Source organism: Penicillium odoratum (assembly GCF_028828045.1).
Source record: "Penicillium odoratum strain IBT 22623 chromosome Unknown utg000001l_segment0_segment0, whole genome shotgun sequence".
In the NCBI taxonomy this organism is placed as follows: Eukaryota; Fungi; Ascomycota; class Eurotiomycetes; order Eurotiales; family Aspergillaceae; genus Penicillium; species Penicillium odoratum.
In genome coordinates, this window is record NW_026643143.1 from 2,228,035 (window position 1) to 2,244,349 (window position 16,315).

The window sequence follows — 16,315 nt, forward strand, 5'->3', positions numbered from 1 at the left end:
ATCCAGGGTTCACATAAATCATACCATGTCTACTCCATTTAATCTGACTCCATTGGATCATCAACTCCTAGCCATGACAGATGATGAATTCATCCCTCATGACTGGGACAATCTACGAGATATTATCGGTTAGTCTCTCTTCCCTCATTCTTCAAGGGTCACCCCTCACACTATCCCAGCACGGAACGATCTCGGAGCTTTAAAGCGGAAGCCTTCCGATCTACGCCGGTATCTCGCGTGGTCTGCTGAGACGAAGGCTCAGTATGGTTCGATGATGAACTATATTTGTTTACAGCGATTGAAATGGCCACTCCCGTCTGCATTGTCGGGCACTGTGCCTGCACCGGATACACATGATCTACCGAATGGCTCCGGGTCCTCGGGCCCCGGTGGAGTCCTAACCTTTAACAACCCGCGGCCATTTGCCGACCCTTCTGATTACCGAATTCTGCGCAATGACTGGCCTTACGGCATGGAATCCGGCATTTCTCATCTGGTTGTGTGGTTACGAACGCCTATTCCTGTGGAGTCGGATGAAGGGCATTTGACGAGTGAATCTCGGGCGTTGATAAATGATTTTGTACAGCGTAGGTTTGTTAAACGGTTGGCCGAGGATAAGGCTGGGCGGTTCATCACTCCCGAGGCGCATGTGTTGTGGTTCAAAAATTGGGTTGGTTTGCAGAGTGTACGTGCGTTAGAGCATGTTCATGTTCTGGTTCGAGATATACCCGAGGATATCCTAGAGGAATGGTCGGGGGAATCTAGATAGATCATAGATACATGTACATATACATTGTATGCCTAGGCAGGTAGAACAAAAGGAATTATCTCATTTCGGTATCACATACGCCAAGTCCAAACATAAAATTTACATCCATACCCATCTCAAGACTTCTGCTCCTCAACAAACTTCAAGGCCTCTTCCCGCGACACCACGTCAATGGTACTGGCCTTTTGTCGGAAACTAACACCATAGCACTTCTCGGCCACATGGAGCATCTCCGGTCGGAAAGTCGTACAGATAAATTGTCCGTTGGTCGAGTCCGAGATTGACTTTAGCATCTGTGCCACCGCAGTACGGTACTGGGCGTCCAGGTTGGCGTCAATCTCATCAAACAGGTAGAATGGTGCCGGGTCACAAGCCTGGATGGCAAAGACAAGGGCCAGGGCACACAAACCTAATTCAATCATTAATTTATGCAGATCCAAATCAAGAGTCAAAACTTACTCTTCTGTCCGCCACTCAGCTGCTGAATACGCTGTTGATCATCGTGCTTGCTATTGAAGCTCACACTGATGCCCACACCAACGTAGTTCTCCACGCTCTGTCGCGCCGTCTCGTCGTCCGAGTCGACGTCCTCACCGGGTCGCGCATTGCGATCGGTCTTGCGCTGGATGATAAGACGGCCACGACCAGCAGGAACCAGCTTCTCAAAAACGTTGGCAAACTCGCGGGACACTTGCTTGAAGGTTCGCTCAATCGCCTCGTCCTTGCGCTGATCCAGAACGGAGATCAAATCATCGATCGATTTCTGGGATGCATCTAGCTCTTCCCGGCGAGTGGTAAGCGTTTCACGCTGCTTGGTGAAGCTGTTGTATTGTTCAAACGCTTTCTTGTTTACGTGGGAGTACTTCTTCAGGGCCTCGTTGGTCTTGTGCAGCTTCTTCACAACCGCATTCGAGTCGGTATTTTTATACTTAGTGAAGGCTTCATCGGGAAGGACACCTAGATCGCGAATGTTCGCAGCGGATTCAGCAGCTTGCTTGGTAAGGGCCGCCTTCTTCTGCATGCTCTTCTCCATGCGCCGCTGGTATTTCTCAATGGAACGGGCCAGGTCTTCCATCTCACGTCGGGTCTCGGCATTGCGCTGCTGCAGTTCGCCGATTTGAGTATTCGCCTCTTCAATGGAGACATCAACCTGCTGAAGACGCTCCGTGAGCTTATCGAGTGCTTTGCTGAGGCGCTTCTGCTCGCGCTGGGTCTCCTTGAGACTACCCTGCACCTCGTCATCGGCCATATCGATATCTCGGTTCACAAGCTGATCCAGACGAGGGTTGAGGTTCTCTCGTAGCTCAACTTCCAAGACAGACTTGCGGGCTTCGAGCTCACTGCGTTTACTGGAGATCTCTTGGTACTGCCGACGCAGGTCCTGGGCTGTTCCACTTAGGCTCTCCAAGTGGGCTTCCTCCTCGTCGGTGAGGGACTTTTGGAAGGGCGAAGACAGTTCAGCTTGGAAAGCGCTAACTTGATCATTCAAAGCTGCGAGATTGGCTGTGACATTACGAAGCGCGCGACGCTTGGTCTCCAGCGTGTCGTTCTTGTTCTGCAAGAGATCACGCTTGCTTCGAAGCTCTTGTCGCAAGGGACCACTGCTGTTCTGCACTTGGTGTCGCTGTTGCTCAAGTTTTTGTAGCTCACCAACTGCCTTGGTGATCAGCTGATCCAGCTTCTCCAACTCCTTGCGGATATCCGTCCCACGGGTTCGCTTGGTCTCGTATTCATCGCGCCACTTGGCAACGTTCTTCACCGCATCAAGTCGCGACTGGCGGGAGTCATGGAAACCACCAGTCAGGGCACCACGCTTGTCAGATCGGTCACCCTCGGGGGTGATGGCATTGACGCCGTGGCTGCGGGCATATTGCGAGGCAACCTGAAGATTAGGGCAAATGATGGTCTTGCCGAACACGTGCTGGAAAGCCCGTTCATATGCGGGGTCGAACTGCATCTTTTCGATCATGGGAATAGTATCACTAGCACGGGGCAGGTTAATGGGCCTCGAACGTAGTCGATTCAGCGGCATGAATGTTACACGGCCAGCCTTTTCTTTCTGCAGGGCTTCCAAGACCTTAGTCGCGGTCTCATCGGTATCGACGACGTAGTGAAATAGGCTCTGACCAGCAGTGACTTCCACCGCCGTCCTGTATCGATCGTTCACTTCAAAGAGCTCAGCCAAAGTACCGTACACACCATCAAGGTTTTGTTGGCGCTTGATCCTCCGCACAGCAGCAAGACCACGGCTAGTATTCTGATCCATCATGTGAGAAAGACTGCGCTCAGCACGATCCATTTCTTGGGAGGCACTGGACAGGACGGAATCTAGTTTTGCTTCTTCTCTCCAAAGCTCCTTTCGCTGGTCCATCAATCGATCCCTCTCATCCTTAGCGGCTTGAACCTGCTCGTCCACGGAGTGCATGGTATCTCCACGTCCATCAATCTGCTGGCGTAGACGCTCGGTTTCCGGCTCGAGTAAAGCGATCTCCTTTTCAATGTCGTTGATATCTTCTTGCGTCTGTGCCACAACGCCTTCAACAGTGGTGATTGATCGGTTGTTCTCTCGGACCTCCATTTGTAGCCACTTGTCTCGCTCTGACTTGTTCTTGAATCGGGAATTCCGGCCCTGCTTTGCGTATAGTCGTTGACGCGACGTCTCCGCCTCAGTCAGCTGAGCTTTGATGGCATCCTCCTGGTCCTTGGCAGCATTGAACTCGGGCAATAGTGTTTGCAGTTCCGCCTCGCGCTCTTGAATGGCCGTTTGGACGGTATTGAGATCGTTATCATGACGTGACTTAAGAGCTTGTGCGGTAGCCTGATTATCGACTAGAGACTTGGCCTGCAGTTCAATCTGCGCCAGTGCCTTGGAGGATTGGCGGCGTTCATCCTCTAGCTGAGACTTGTCAACCTTCAAGAACTCCATCTGCTGGCGACACTCGGCAATCTCAGCATCGATTTGCGCCATAGCCTTTTCACCTTCAATAAATTGGTCACGGTTATTGTCGGCGTCTTCAGCTCCGTTCTGTCGATGTTCCTCTAAGCTTTCAAGCACAGCCGCAATCTCATGTTGTTCGCGGGAATATATAGTATACTCCAGACAACGGCGTTCTTTGTCCTTATCTTGATAGTTTCGGAGCTCATCTTTTTCCTCCTCAAGCTCCGCCAGACGCTCATTTATGTAGTCTAGAAGCTCATCAATTTTGGCCCGCTTGCTGTTGGTCTCGTGCATGATCTTGAGAGACTCGGCGCGACGAGCTTCATAGACCTGGGTACCTGCCACCTCTTTGAGCAGCACCAGACGTTCCGAGTCTTTCATATTTGTCAACGCGGTGACTCGTCCTTGGGGGACAATGTAGTATGGGTTGGACCGAGAGAAACCAGCTGATTCGAGGAGGTTCATGACATCGTTCTTGGTAGCGTTCTTGCGATCGAGTGTGTATTCATCCTTCTTGATACCGATAGTACGACGGAGGACGAGCTCTGGCTTGCCGGTAGGGAATCGATCGTCCGAGTTATCGAAAATAATCTCCACGTAGGCCGACATCACGGCCGAACCAGAACCTTCCTGCACAGAGTCAGTGACCGCATAGGGGTTATTTATCTAGTGTAACATACGTGCAGAAGCGCTTGTCGCTCTTCCCGGCCGAGGTGGGTGTAGGCATCGCTGAGGACGAAGCGAATGGCCGCAAAGAAATTACTTTTGCCGGAGCCGTTGCGGCCAACGATGACATTATGCTTGGGAGAAAAGGGCTCGATCACCGTCTGATCCTTGTAGCTGAATTTGAATTAAATTGTTAGAAGTCGGTCCTCGGTCTTCGGGCGGATCGTTGTTGGAGTCATACCTTTTAAAGCCCTGGATGATGATCTGCTTCACATACATCTTGAGGGGACGCGTGACGCGATAATCACTGGAAACAGCGCATTACGCGCCTGAGCGCAAGGAGAGACTGAGAGAGTGTAATTGAACCTGATTGAAGCAACCTAAATGGTCTGGAATTTAGAAATCAGACTTGCGCTTGGAGTTGATTATCCGCGATGGACAAGGAGACTACGCGAGGAACGAAATCGCGCGTCTTTGGGCGCGGGGGTTCTGCCGGGCGGTAAAGCGGGCATCCACAGAAAAAAAAGTAGTGGGCTACACTTTTTCTTCCAAGGTTTTCATTTTCGTCTCCTGACAATTGCCCTGCGAAAATGAGTTCTGTAGAGAACCCCGATCAGGCATCTGGCCCTGCCGATGGCCTGGCTCCATCCCACACATATGTGCCTAACCAGGGCTACCTGAACCCAGAGGCCACCGACTCCGCCATGGCGGGGCAAGAGCCCACCGAGGAGGAGGAATACGAAGATGACGAAGAATACGATGATATCTTTGATGAAGAAATGGATCAGGGAGACTTCCCGTCTTCTAACTCGGGTGATTTGACCAAGGCCTACAACCGCCAGCGAAAAATGAACACTCTCGTTGCCGACCCTAATGCTCCGACCTGGACTTACCCGAAGACGAATACCCAGAAACCCACCGTCAACACATACGCATCAATTGATGACCAAGTCAAGTCTTTGACCAAACATGCTGCCAAGATCAAGCTCGATGAACAACAGTCTGGTCTGTCTGCCAAAGGCGACAAGGGAGGAGATCGTGCGGACCGTGCAACATCAGAGCAGGTGTTGGATCCGCGAACTCGCATGCTTCTTTTGCAGATGATCAACCGGGGATTAGTCTCAGAGATCCACGGTTGTTTGTCTACCGGAAAGGAAGCAAATGTTTACGGTGCCATTTCACTATCGGAAGATGACGACGCTCCCCCACAACATCGGGCTATCAAGGTGTACAAGACTAGTATTCTGGTCTTCAAGGATCGTGACAAGTACGTCACTGGTGAATTTCGTTTCCGCCAAGGATACAGTAAGAGCAACAACCGAGCGATGGTGAAGCTGTGGGCTGAAAAGGAGATGCGAAACCTGCGGAGAATCTACTCTGCTGGTATCCCCTGCCCTGAGCCTATCTACCTCCGTCTGCACGTTCTTGCCATGGGTTTCATTGGTAACTCCAAGGGAGTTGCTGCACCGCGACTCAAGGATGTTGAGTTTGATATTCCTGAGCCTGATGTTCGCTGGAGAGCTTTGTACATGGAGTTGCTGGGTCACATGCGGGTTATGTACCAGGTCTGTAGGCTCGTGCACGCTGATCTGAGCGAGTATAATATTCTCTACCACAAAGATCGTCTGTACATCATTGACGTTAGTCAGAGTGTTGAGCATGACCACCCGCGCAGCTTGGAGTTCCTCCGGATGGATATCAAGAATGTCAGCGATTTCTTCCGCCGTAAGGGTGTGCACGTCTTGTCTGAGCGGACTCTCTTTGAGTTTATCCTGGCGCCTGAAGGCCCCAAGGATCCCACTTATGGCAATGAAGAGATGACCGAGGCCATCGAAAAGCTATTCACTGCTCGCGATGAGGCTGGTGTCACTAACGAGTCTGAAGAAGTCGACACTGCTGTGTTCCGTCAGCAATATATCCCCCAGACTCTGGAGCAGGTTTATGACGTTGAACGTGACGCCGAAAAGGTTCATGCCGGTACTGGCACGGATCTTGTTTACAAAGACCTTTTGGCTACCGGCAAGGTGAAGCAAGCCGTCTATGAGGATGAGTCGGAGTCTGATGCTAGCGGTGGAGTTTCGGTATCTGGCTCTGAATCTGGCGATGAGGAAGAGGAAAAGGATCCTTTTGCTCCCAAGCCACCTCGTGGTAAGCGCTTCGAGGACAAAGATGCCAAGCGTGAGCACAAGGCGAAGGTCAAGGAAGAGAAGCGTGACCAACGCACCAAGAAGATGCCCAAGCATCTGAAGAAGAAGCTTGTCTCCACTTCTGCCCGCAAGAAGAAATGAGCGAGACACCTCTTTGATGCTTCCCGTTCTGTCTGCACGGGTTTGGGATTGCACAGTTTTCTTTGCTCGCTTCTTTGTTGACGAATGTTTCTTGCCATGATTTGATGATATAAATGCATATAAGGATGGAGCATCTGGACATATGATACCTGTTTATAGACTTGTTAGGATACAGGCTAAAAAAGTTACATCTGACATGAGAAAATGGTTTAGAAAAGGCCCCATTTATATTTAAATAATTTGATATTCATGAGAACTGTTAAAATAAATATATGAGTACCTTTTCCATCGGCCAATGGTGAGTTTTCAGAGGTGTTATAGAGTGGAGCATTGCGGTATGTCTACAGTTGCTCTAAGCTGAAGATGAAACATAAAGCTTAGATGTCTGATACCCTGATACCTCAGACATCTAATACCCAGTCATGCTTGACTAATTTCGAGGCCGAACCTTATACTTAGAAGGTTATCTGGAATGAACGATGAATATAGGAAGTTTTTAAATATTATTTGGGTGGTCATCTAGTCTTTCTGTCAAAAGTATACGCTAAATGAGTCTCTATGGAAGCTGGGGTTGAAGAGTTTTGATCATAGAAGGGTTGGATGAAAAATTAGGGTTGATTATCTATAGAGCCTCTTTGGATTTCTTTAGCTACTTTCGAGTACCTATCAATCGGTATACAGTTAACTGGGCTCCCTGCACAGTGTGATCCGTAGTTGCAGAAGTCTCTTTTGGTATGTCCACATACTGCCCGACCACCGCAAGATTGTTTGTATCTTCTAGAATGATCAAATAAACGAACATCCAATAGAAAAGCCAATGATAACTTGCCCTGGGATTTGACCTCGGGATGGTTACATAACGTATATCTGAGGTTGAAGAGCAATAAACATTGAACCACAGCCGCTTTTTCTGATTTTTAGGGATATGGCTATATTTTCACGAAGGGCCTTTGAACTCAAGAGATGGCGACTATCAGGAAGAGACACGAGGAACTCTTCTATCCGATTGCCCTAGTCAATTTCTTTCAAATTCCTGCTCTTCCATCAGTCCTGGAAACACCTTAACTAGTTCATTGTCAGATGCAACGCGGAACGTTTAAAACTCGACCGCAATTTGTCCCCATTGCAAACCCTCCCGAGTGGATTTCAGGTGATATATGTTCCTTACACGGTAGTCTCTTGGCAACCAGAGGGCATAGGCCGGAAAGCTGAAAATGACACATCCTCATCTTTTACTATGTGTGCTCGAGGCCTGTCTTATACCAGATCTCTTATCACACCTACCATATGTCGCCACTAAGTAATGCCAGCACCGTTCGTGGCTTTAACTATTGGAAAGCCCCGCATTGGGCATCCATACGTTCCTGCATGTAAGCATCACTCCGTCGTACGTACACCAAAACCCACCCACCAAACCCCATCCCAAGAGCCCAAAATGGGCACCCGTGATAATCCAAAAAAGCAAACAAAAAGTTGATCCATCATATTATTGACTGCATGAATTAGGCAGTAATATTCCATTAAATAATGGTATCCACTGCGTTCTACCGGTAATTACATAGGATCAGGGCTTACATAATGGGTTTTAGTTGTACCATGGGGTACATGGGCTCACGAAAACATGATAAAGAAAAATGGTACAAACCTTGAGAATAAGGAGTTTTTGGATTCGCCTGGTGAAAATAACGCTTCAATAACAAACTATTATATTAAAGACTAGTTAGGTATATGATGATTCGATTCAAATTCCAAGGTTTCTCGTGTATGCCAATCCAAATTATCCCCAAACATGAATTCCACTCGAACATATAGCAAGAGGTCATCCACTATACACAATCCGCACCAACCACGTCATTCCATGATTCTTCATGATAATGTCACTTCGGCAATTCAACCTTCGGCCAAACATCCACCCCATCCATCAATATCATGCCCATTCCCCCAGCAAGATGCGTTTCCATATGGCAATGCAGTAGGAAAGCACCTGGGTTTTCGACATGGTAACGGACTGCAATCCAAGCTTCGCCAGCCGGGGAAGTGGTGAATGTATCGCGGTAGATGGGAGTATCGTAGAAGCTTCCTGGTGAATCGCGGACGGCCTCGTCAATAGAGCTCCAGGTGAAATCTCCGAAGCCAGAGCCGATCAAGAATGCTTTGTTTGAATGCTTGTGAATTGGGTGAGGTGGTTGAAGTAAAGTTGGCGGTGGAATCACGAGCTGGAATACAATGTCAACCCACGTATTATTCTTGGTCTCGATCTTGAGAGCGGAATCCAGGTCCTTTGAATGTGGGTTGAGAAGAGCTGGCTCCATGGAGCCAAGGTTCGCGGGGAGAAAGGTAGTGCCGTCCAAAGTCCACTCCCAAGATGAATTAATTCGTCCAAGCTTCAGGAGATGGAATTCATCCGCATAAGTAGCCGGTTGAATCTCTGGGTACGGAGGAAGATTGGTGTCGTTGAGTGGTATCACTGAAGCTGTCGTATTTTGACCTCCATAGTCGATGTAGGCCACTGATTCACGCTTGCTGTTCTCGCCGCCTTTGTAGTTGATCGTTGCAAAGCCCGAAATGACCTGGTTTCCATTTCCAGCCACTCGCATTTGATAAGTCGCTGGGTCTTGATCGAGTCGCACCATGACAGAGTATCTTTGTCCGTTGTAGAGTGGCACCATATGAGCTAGTTGCGGCTCAATATATCGCCCATCCACTTCGTAAACATACATCGGATGCTCATCAATCGATACAACAAGGGCTTTGAGGGCGGCAGCACCGATGAAATTGAAGCTAGCCCATTTTGCCTCTGGGTCAACATCGAAAGTGGAGGGTGGGCCTTCACTTGGGACACATCCGGCGTTTAAGCCACCTGGCAGTTTCTCTGGGTGGTGCTCCCAATCACCTTGCAAAACGAGCAGGTTTGGATCGCATCTGATATTGAAATTTTGGTTAGACGATTGACCATGAGCTACTGAGGAAAGGAGGAAATTACCCTTTGTCAGTTAGCGTAGCATTGACCACTGCTTTAACTTGGGGCGCTTGTAGGTTGGTCAATTCTTCCGGGTCTTTACAGATGACTGATCCCTGACCATTAATCAAAACACTATCGGAGCAGCTGATCCAAAATAAAAAACGTTAACAAAGCCAGGTGTGGGTGATCATGATGTGTTTTTGCTCACAATATATCATAGCCAGACTCTCTTTCGGCTTGCATATAGGCATCTGAAGTAAGGTGGTCCCAGTCGGAGAGAGTCACGATCTGGGGATCATTTCTTGCCCTTTCCATGGCCTCGATATCAGCCGGATCATTGGATATCAACGAAAATGGAGAGTCGCGGTCGGGCGAAGGTCTATCTCGTGTTAGAAAGGCTATGGCATTGCAAGAGAACCAGGCTCACCGGATATATATCGCCCCATACAAGCCATCCATGATTCTTGATTTGTCGTGCGAGTGATACCAGTAAGTTCCATACTGAGTAGCGTTCCATTTGTATGTGTATGTTTGACCAGGAAGGACGGCCCATTGCGAGAGACCGGATACTCCGTCAGCCCATGGTGTGTTCTTTTGTCTGAAAGAAAGGGCGAAGTTAGCCAAGTGTACGAGCGCAAAAGGTACGGCAACCATACTCAATGCCATGGAAATGGACGGATGTGTTGAATGGCATGTGGTTATTCACTTCGATCTTCTCGAGTCAGCAAACAAAGCACATGCATGTATTATATGGGGTAGACCGACAAAGACTTCGTCTCCTTCATCAATCATTAATGTAGGCCCGGGAAACTGATCATTTACGAAAATCATTTCCCGTTCAACCCCATTGGGCGATCCCCTCTGCCAGGTCAGATCCAAGATGAAATGGGCTCGAGCGGCTTGAGCGGAGCCGATGAGGTCCATCGCAGCCACGATTGGAAGGAGCCATGTTGTTCGAGCCATTGCAACAGTCACATACACGAAGATAGTCACAATTTAGAGGAAAGCGTAAGTAGCCCGCGATTTTCGCGATTTATTATATCAACAATTTGCTGCACGCGTTCGAGACCGTAAAACAGGCCGACCAGCCACCAAGAACTCCTTGTTCACATTCCAGACCTAATAACTCGGGCTTCATCACATTCCAACATGAAATGATTGGCGGGTAGACTCTCTCAATGATATCAAAGGAGCATACCACGCTTAAAACAAATATTCAGGTTCGCTGCATTCGTGGAGTAGCGGATCTGTGCTATTTGGAGGCATTGGGGGTTATTGTGGCCGAGGAGGGTCATAGCTTTTGTCTGAACAAAGCCCTGAAGGGCATATGGAAGATGCACCTTACAAGAAAGTTGAATTTGTAATTATTGCTTACGCTGTAATAGTACCTAGCCAGGTCTTTTTCTGGTCTTTGTAAGAACCATGGAGTTTCAGATTGATTAATTCATGTTCATTACAGAATGCTTATCATCTTGTGGCCATCAGAGCTCTCTTTGGAAATCACATCTATCCGTCTTCTCTCCCCAATATCCATGGCCACCAAGCGTGCTTACATCCCAGGGGTACAGGAGTATGCATCACTCGCTGGCCCTAGATGCAAGATGGGTGGATCCTAACGAAAGATCAGACCAATTGGGCTTTCATCATGTAGGCTAATTCAGCGAACTGCAAAACGCCAAGGGGTCATGTAGAAGCAAGGGGTAGTAAACCTGCACTCAGGCACGAGGCTATCTAAACAGGGGATGTTCTGACCGATCATGGTAACGCTATCAAAGGATTCGTCTTGCGTAACTGGGCACTGGGTGAAGTGGTTTTCTGTCCCCTAGACGAAGTCCCTATTTCGAGCCTGTAGACGCGCATATGCGTGCTCAACCACCTCCTTTGGAAGATCTGGGACAATTTCCTCCTCCTCGTTACCAGCAAGACCGATCTTTGCATCCGCCTGTGCTGGTATCTGTCTCTCCGCATCGGGTAAGGCTCCTTCTAGATGACCCCCTGACAGACGCAAAAATTCAACATGCATCGGCGCTCGCCCGACTCCAGGCCAGATGTCGGACGGTAGAAAGTCACCTTGCTCCACGCGAAATGTCTCCCGAGCAGCGACATCCTCATCGTACAAAGTATTCAACTTATGCCTCGTGTCACGGAGGACCTTCTCTACACGGTGACGAACATGATTTCGGCGAGCCACTTCTAGAATGAGGTTGTCGTATGCGTTCAGGAATCCATCGTACAAAGAGTGCAAATCTGAAAGCTCTGTCAAGCCGGTGTTGAAGCGCTCATTCTCTTCGCTCCACACATGGGTGAAATTGTGGGCTTGGGAGATGTAACGTGGCAAGCGAGTGGAGGCAAGATTAGAAAGGTGACTGTGAACCTCGAAGGTGGCATCCGAGATGGAAAGAAGTGCATCGTGCTGCACTCCGATTTGTTCGAAGATAGATTCCATTTCAGTGATTCGGTCTTGGATTTCTATCACCACGTCGTCTGCCTCGGGCGCATCTTTCAGCAAGACATGCACCATTTCTTCGTACTCCTGGTCTGTCATGGGTTCTAACGGGGCATCGATATTTGCGTTGATTTCTTCGCCAATATTTGGTAGCCCTTCACTACTGGTACCGACTTCAGCAGGCATGTCACCAGTGATGGAGCGTGCAGCAGCACCGCCACCCTCGGTTTGCTTGACTGCCGTCACACAAAGGTCGAAATGGCGTACGAGGGATGATAGGAGACCTGCCATTTCTTGTGCGTGCATCTCCAAAGATCGGAGCATGCTCGGCATGGAGGATAGTGCAAGTAGATCCGGTTCCGATGTGGAAGAAGAAGATGATGAAGCTGATATACGCGACGAGGCCATTTTAGCCGTAGATTGATAATGACGAAGCGCTTTTCGGATGGCATGGAGTTCATCATCGAATTCACGGTTCGAGGTGTCCAAATCGGCCCGCGCAGTATTAGCGCGGTCGATGGAACTCTTAAGGGCAGCATGAAGTTTCTCAACGCCTCGCTCGTCTACAAAATCATGGAGGGTTTTTGTTTGTTCCTCCTTGGGGCGAAACGAGGCATGCACAACTGTCTCCCGGAGGAGATCTAGAGTGCTTCGAAGCCGAGCATCAGCAGCATCCAGGCTGGTCAGCGCCTCTGAGAACTCCTCCCGTCCACGATATGAGATTTTCTCCACCTCCGACCGGACATTAAACAGTAACCGAAGTTGATTGTCAAGACCCCGCCGGAGAAATCCTGTGCGAGAAGACACGACCACGCTGTCTTCCAGGGCGGACCGAGCTGCAGTGACAATTTCGTTGGCACGCCAAACGTGGCTGATGGAGGAAAGAGACCGTTTCGCCGCTAAAAGGTGGGAAATCAGTGTGTCCAGTTGAGGCATCACTTTAGGTTCAACGGATTCTGGTCCCCGAGCCGCGACCGAGGTGGAAGATGAATGAGATGATGCCATATTCGTGATTGATGGCTGTAGTTACCGATATGATTTATAATGTAGATACTGGGTTGTGTAAACTCCAGTCGTCCTTCACTACGATGTGAGTGGAGTCAACGGACTATACTCATGAAGCTGTGGTCCTTGAAGCAATTTAGTGACTGTCTATTAGATGCCCATAGAGAAGGATGGTAGCGATGCAGCAAAAGAGTGAAGAGGGCAGCATTCATAGTAGATCTTCAGATAATGTGGGGGTATAAGGCCAGCCCAACCATCTACCGCTCATGGTGGTGGAGCCCGTCAGAATAAAAACCGCTTACCTCATGCCATGAGGCCTTGGTCCAGACCAGTCAATGTGGACAATCCCAGGAGGTTGCTTTGTATAGCTCACAATTCCACGTCGTTGTGGTGTTGTCTGATGAACCTTGAATCCACCCTGGAGATGGCGCGATTAGGGGCAAATCAAGCTCCCCCGAAAGTTCGGGTGAGAAAAGGAGAGAATGGCGGTCTAGGGGCGATCACATCAACGCATTAGTCGAAAATAACAACAAGCGTGACTGATGTGATCGCGAGTGGAGATGGCGCCATCACGTGGGGCGATTGTCTTCACCATTATGTAACCTTACCTAATAAGGGTTAGCGCGTATCAGATTTCCATTATGCAATTTCTCACCGCCTGCGATTGTCGCCTCCCGTTCTTGCGTGATCGTCGACACTTCGCTCATCAGACTGATACATATACCAAGTTACGGCTCGAGCCGAGAATTCCGATTGTGCAATGTGCTCCAAGGCTCTGTGAATATTTCCTGAACATTTATTTGACGCCCTCCCCTGCTTCAACTTCACATAGTTTCTCACTTCCTTGAGGACTTATACCTCTCGGCAGTATCTTCCCGGGTACTCATCACCCTCCAATTCCTCACAGCGCTGGACAAACTTTTCGACCTTGAGGGATCTGAACACTTTATCTGCAATCATTTTGCTTCCTTCCCCGCTTCCTCCCTATATCTACCCGAGCTCCAAATTCCTGCAAGACAAAGCCGCATGGACTAATAGTTCACGTGAGCCTTATCTTTGCGCCGAGTTAAGAGGGGACTTTTGACTCAAAGACACTACGCCTCATCTCCCGTCGATCAGTACCACCACTCACCAGGGATTACTTTCGAAATGTCAAACTCTCAAGAATGCGAGGCTTCGGCTTCTAAGACAGGAGATATTGCGACAATCACCGACGCCAACCGCACCCCGCTTCGCGAAAATGATGCATCCGAGTCTTTGGCAGAATTGGCCAGGCTAAATGTTGCCCCGTTCCTCAACAAACATAATCCTCGCCAATATGCTCCGCAGCGATCGGAAGACGGTACCCCGTTACCGCAATCAGCCAACGCTGGCTACTGTTATCGTCACCAGCCAGACTCCAAATGCAGGCGCCAGGCTGATGAGCAGTCAATGCGCCAGTTACAGCAGGTATGCATAATAATTTGCCTTTAATGTATAAATCCTGCTGACTTCATTTTCAGGAACTTGATACACTTCCCCAAGCTGATCAGCAGGGCATCGCCCATGTCTGGTCTATGTTTTCTGCCGCTCCAGCAAAACAACGCAAACTGATGTTGCAAGGAATTCTGGCTCAGTGCTGTTTTCCGCAGCTTTCCTTCATCTCTGCCAGTGTCCGTGAACTCATCCGAATCGACTTTTTATCTGCGCTGCCCCCTGAGCTATCTTTCAAAATCCTGCGATACCTCGACACGGCTTCTCTTTGCCGTGCTGCACAGGTATCCCACCGCTGGAGAATGTTGGCGGATGATGATGTTGTGTGGCATCGGATGTGTGAACAGCATATTCGTCGCAAATGTAACAAGTGTGGATGGGGGTTACCTCTCTTGGATCGAAAGCGCCTGCGGGAATCGAAGCGTGAGATTGAGCTGCGAGCATCTAATTGGGGCAACCAGTCATCCACAGAAGTCGTCCAGGGCGCTCCTAATGGAACGTGTTCTGTGGTGGAACTTCCTAATACGGGCAGCAAACGCAAGATTGATACGGACGATCATGACAACAGCTGTGCTATGATCAAACGTCACTGTGTTTCCCCAGCATACCGCCCGGAGCCTGATGATGACTACTATAAGACCCGTTATCGTCCCTGGAAGGATGTCTATCGGGATCGGTTTGTGGTTGGCATGAACTGGAAGCACCGACGTTGCTCAGTAAAGGTCTTCCGAGGCCACACAGACAGTGTGATGTGCCTCCAGTTTGAAGACAACATCTTAATGACTGGCTCTTATGATGCCACTGTCAAGATCTGGGATATGGAAACCGGCGAGGAATTGCGCACCTTGCGCGGTCACACTGCGGGGGTGCGCTGCCTCCAGTTCGATGACACCAAATTGATCACCGGTAGTTTAGACCGCAGTATCAGGGTATGGAATTGGCGTACTGGGGAGTGCATTTCCAGATACAATGGCCACTCCGAAGCTGTCATCGCGCTACATTTCGATTCTACTCTTCTAGCATCTGCTTCGGTGGATCACACCGTCAAAATCTGGAATTTCAAAGACAAATCGACTTTCGTCCTGCCTCATCCTGAAGGTGTGAATGGAGTGAAAATTGACACTGCATCGCGCACTGTTCTAACTGCTTGTGATGATGGTGCGGCTCGCTTGTGGGATCTAGACACCAAGACCTGCATTCGAGTTTTCCATAATCATATTGGTGCAGTCCAGCAAGTCATCCCATTGCCACGTGAGATCGAACTCGAAAGCCATCTCCCCGACTGCGAGAATGATCATGTCAGCACCTCATCACAAAATGGCGATGCGCCGGCAAACATTCTTTCTCCGATCCTGGAGTACAGATCCTTATCCACGCAACCTTCCTCGTTCGGTGCATCATTCGATCAGGATAAGGATCGCATTGAACCTCCGCGCTACATTATTACCAGCGGTGTTGACGCAACTATCCGACTGTGGGAAACAAATACTGGCAGATGTTTGCGAACATTCTTCGGGCATCTGGAGGGCATTTGGGCACTTTCTGCCGATACCCTGCGCATTGCTTCGGGTGGATTGGACCGCATGGTCAAAATTTGGGACCCCCGAGCTCCCACTTGTCAGGATACGTTCGAAGGCCACTCGGCATCAGTTAACTGCATCGGACTTAGTGACAGCCGCTTCATCACCGGTGGTGATGATTACCAAGTACGCATGTACGACTTCCGGGCCTAATTCTTCTTCCCTCATCTGGTTTCCTCAGAATCATC

At 49.3% G+C, this 16,315-nt stretch overlaps 6 protein-coding genes across 6 annotated transcripts; 3 read left to right on the forward strand and 3 right to left on the reverse strand.

Annotated features, from left to right (window-relative positions):
* Positions 1 to 25: 25 nt before the first annotated feature.
* Positions 26 to 769, forward strand: N7520_000824 (GIG1 family protein; the record flags this gene model as incomplete). Its single annotated transcript, XM_057134759.1, has 2 exons — positions 26 to 128; positions 180 to 769. The coding sequence occupies 2 exons, from the start codon at positions 26 to 28 to the stop codon at positions 767 to 769; spliced, it is 693 nt and encodes a 230-aa protein (XP_057000695.1).
* Positions 770 to 885: 116 nt separating this feature from the next.
* N7520_000825 (chromosome segregation protein SMC) lies at positions 886 to 4,652 on the reverse strand (the record flags this gene model as incomplete). Its single annotated transcript, XM_057134760.1, has 4 exons — positions 886 to 1,178; positions 1,229 to 4,337; positions 4,388 to 4,547; positions 4,615 to 4,652. The coding sequence occupies 4 exons, from the start codon at positions 4,650 to 4,652 to the stop codon at positions 886 to 888; spliced, it is 3,600 nt and encodes a 1,199-aa protein (XP_057000696.1).
* Positions 4,653 to 4,963: 311 nt separating this feature from the next.
* On the forward strand, positions 4,964 to 6,661 carry N7520_000826 (serine/threonine-protein kinase RIO1; the record flags this gene model as incomplete). Its single annotated transcript, XM_057134761.1, has 1 exon — positions 4,964 to 6,661. One exon carries the CDS (start codon positions 4,964 to 4,966, stop codon positions 6,659 to 6,661), a length of 1,698 nt encoding a protein of 565 aa, XP_057000697.1.
* Positions 6,662 to 8,538: 1,877 nt separating this feature from the next.
* On the reverse strand, positions 8,539 to 10,586 carry abr2 (laccase abr2; the record flags this gene model as incomplete). Its single annotated transcript, XM_057134762.1, has 6 exons — positions 8,539 to 9,583; positions 9,645 to 9,767; positions 9,832 to 10,002; positions 10,051 to 10,221; positions 10,280 to 10,335; positions 10,389 to 10,586. 6 exons carry the CDS (start codon positions 10,584 to 10,586, stop codon positions 8,539 to 8,541), a joined length of 1,764 nt encoding a protein of 587 aa, XP_057000698.1.
* Positions 10,587 to 11,445: 859 nt separating this feature from the next.
* Positions 11,446 to 13,074, reverse strand: N7520_000828 (autophagy-related protein 17; the record flags this gene model as incomplete). Its single annotated transcript, XM_057134763.1, has 1 exon — positions 11,446 to 13,074. The coding sequence occupies one exon, from the start codon at positions 13,072 to 13,074 to the stop codon at positions 11,446 to 11,448; it is 1,629 nt and encodes a 542-aa protein (XP_057000699.1).
* Positions 13,075 to 14,223: 1,149 nt separating this feature from the next.
* N7520_000829 (F-box/WD repeat-containing protein) lies at positions 14,224 to 16,280 on the forward strand (the record flags this gene model as incomplete). Its single annotated transcript, XM_057134764.1, has 2 exons — positions 14,224 to 14,523; positions 14,577 to 16,280. 2 exons carry the CDS (start codon positions 14,224 to 14,226, stop codon positions 16,278 to 16,280), a joined length of 2,004 nt encoding a protein of 667 aa, XP_057000700.1.
* Positions 16,281 to 16,315: the final 35 nt, after the last annotated feature.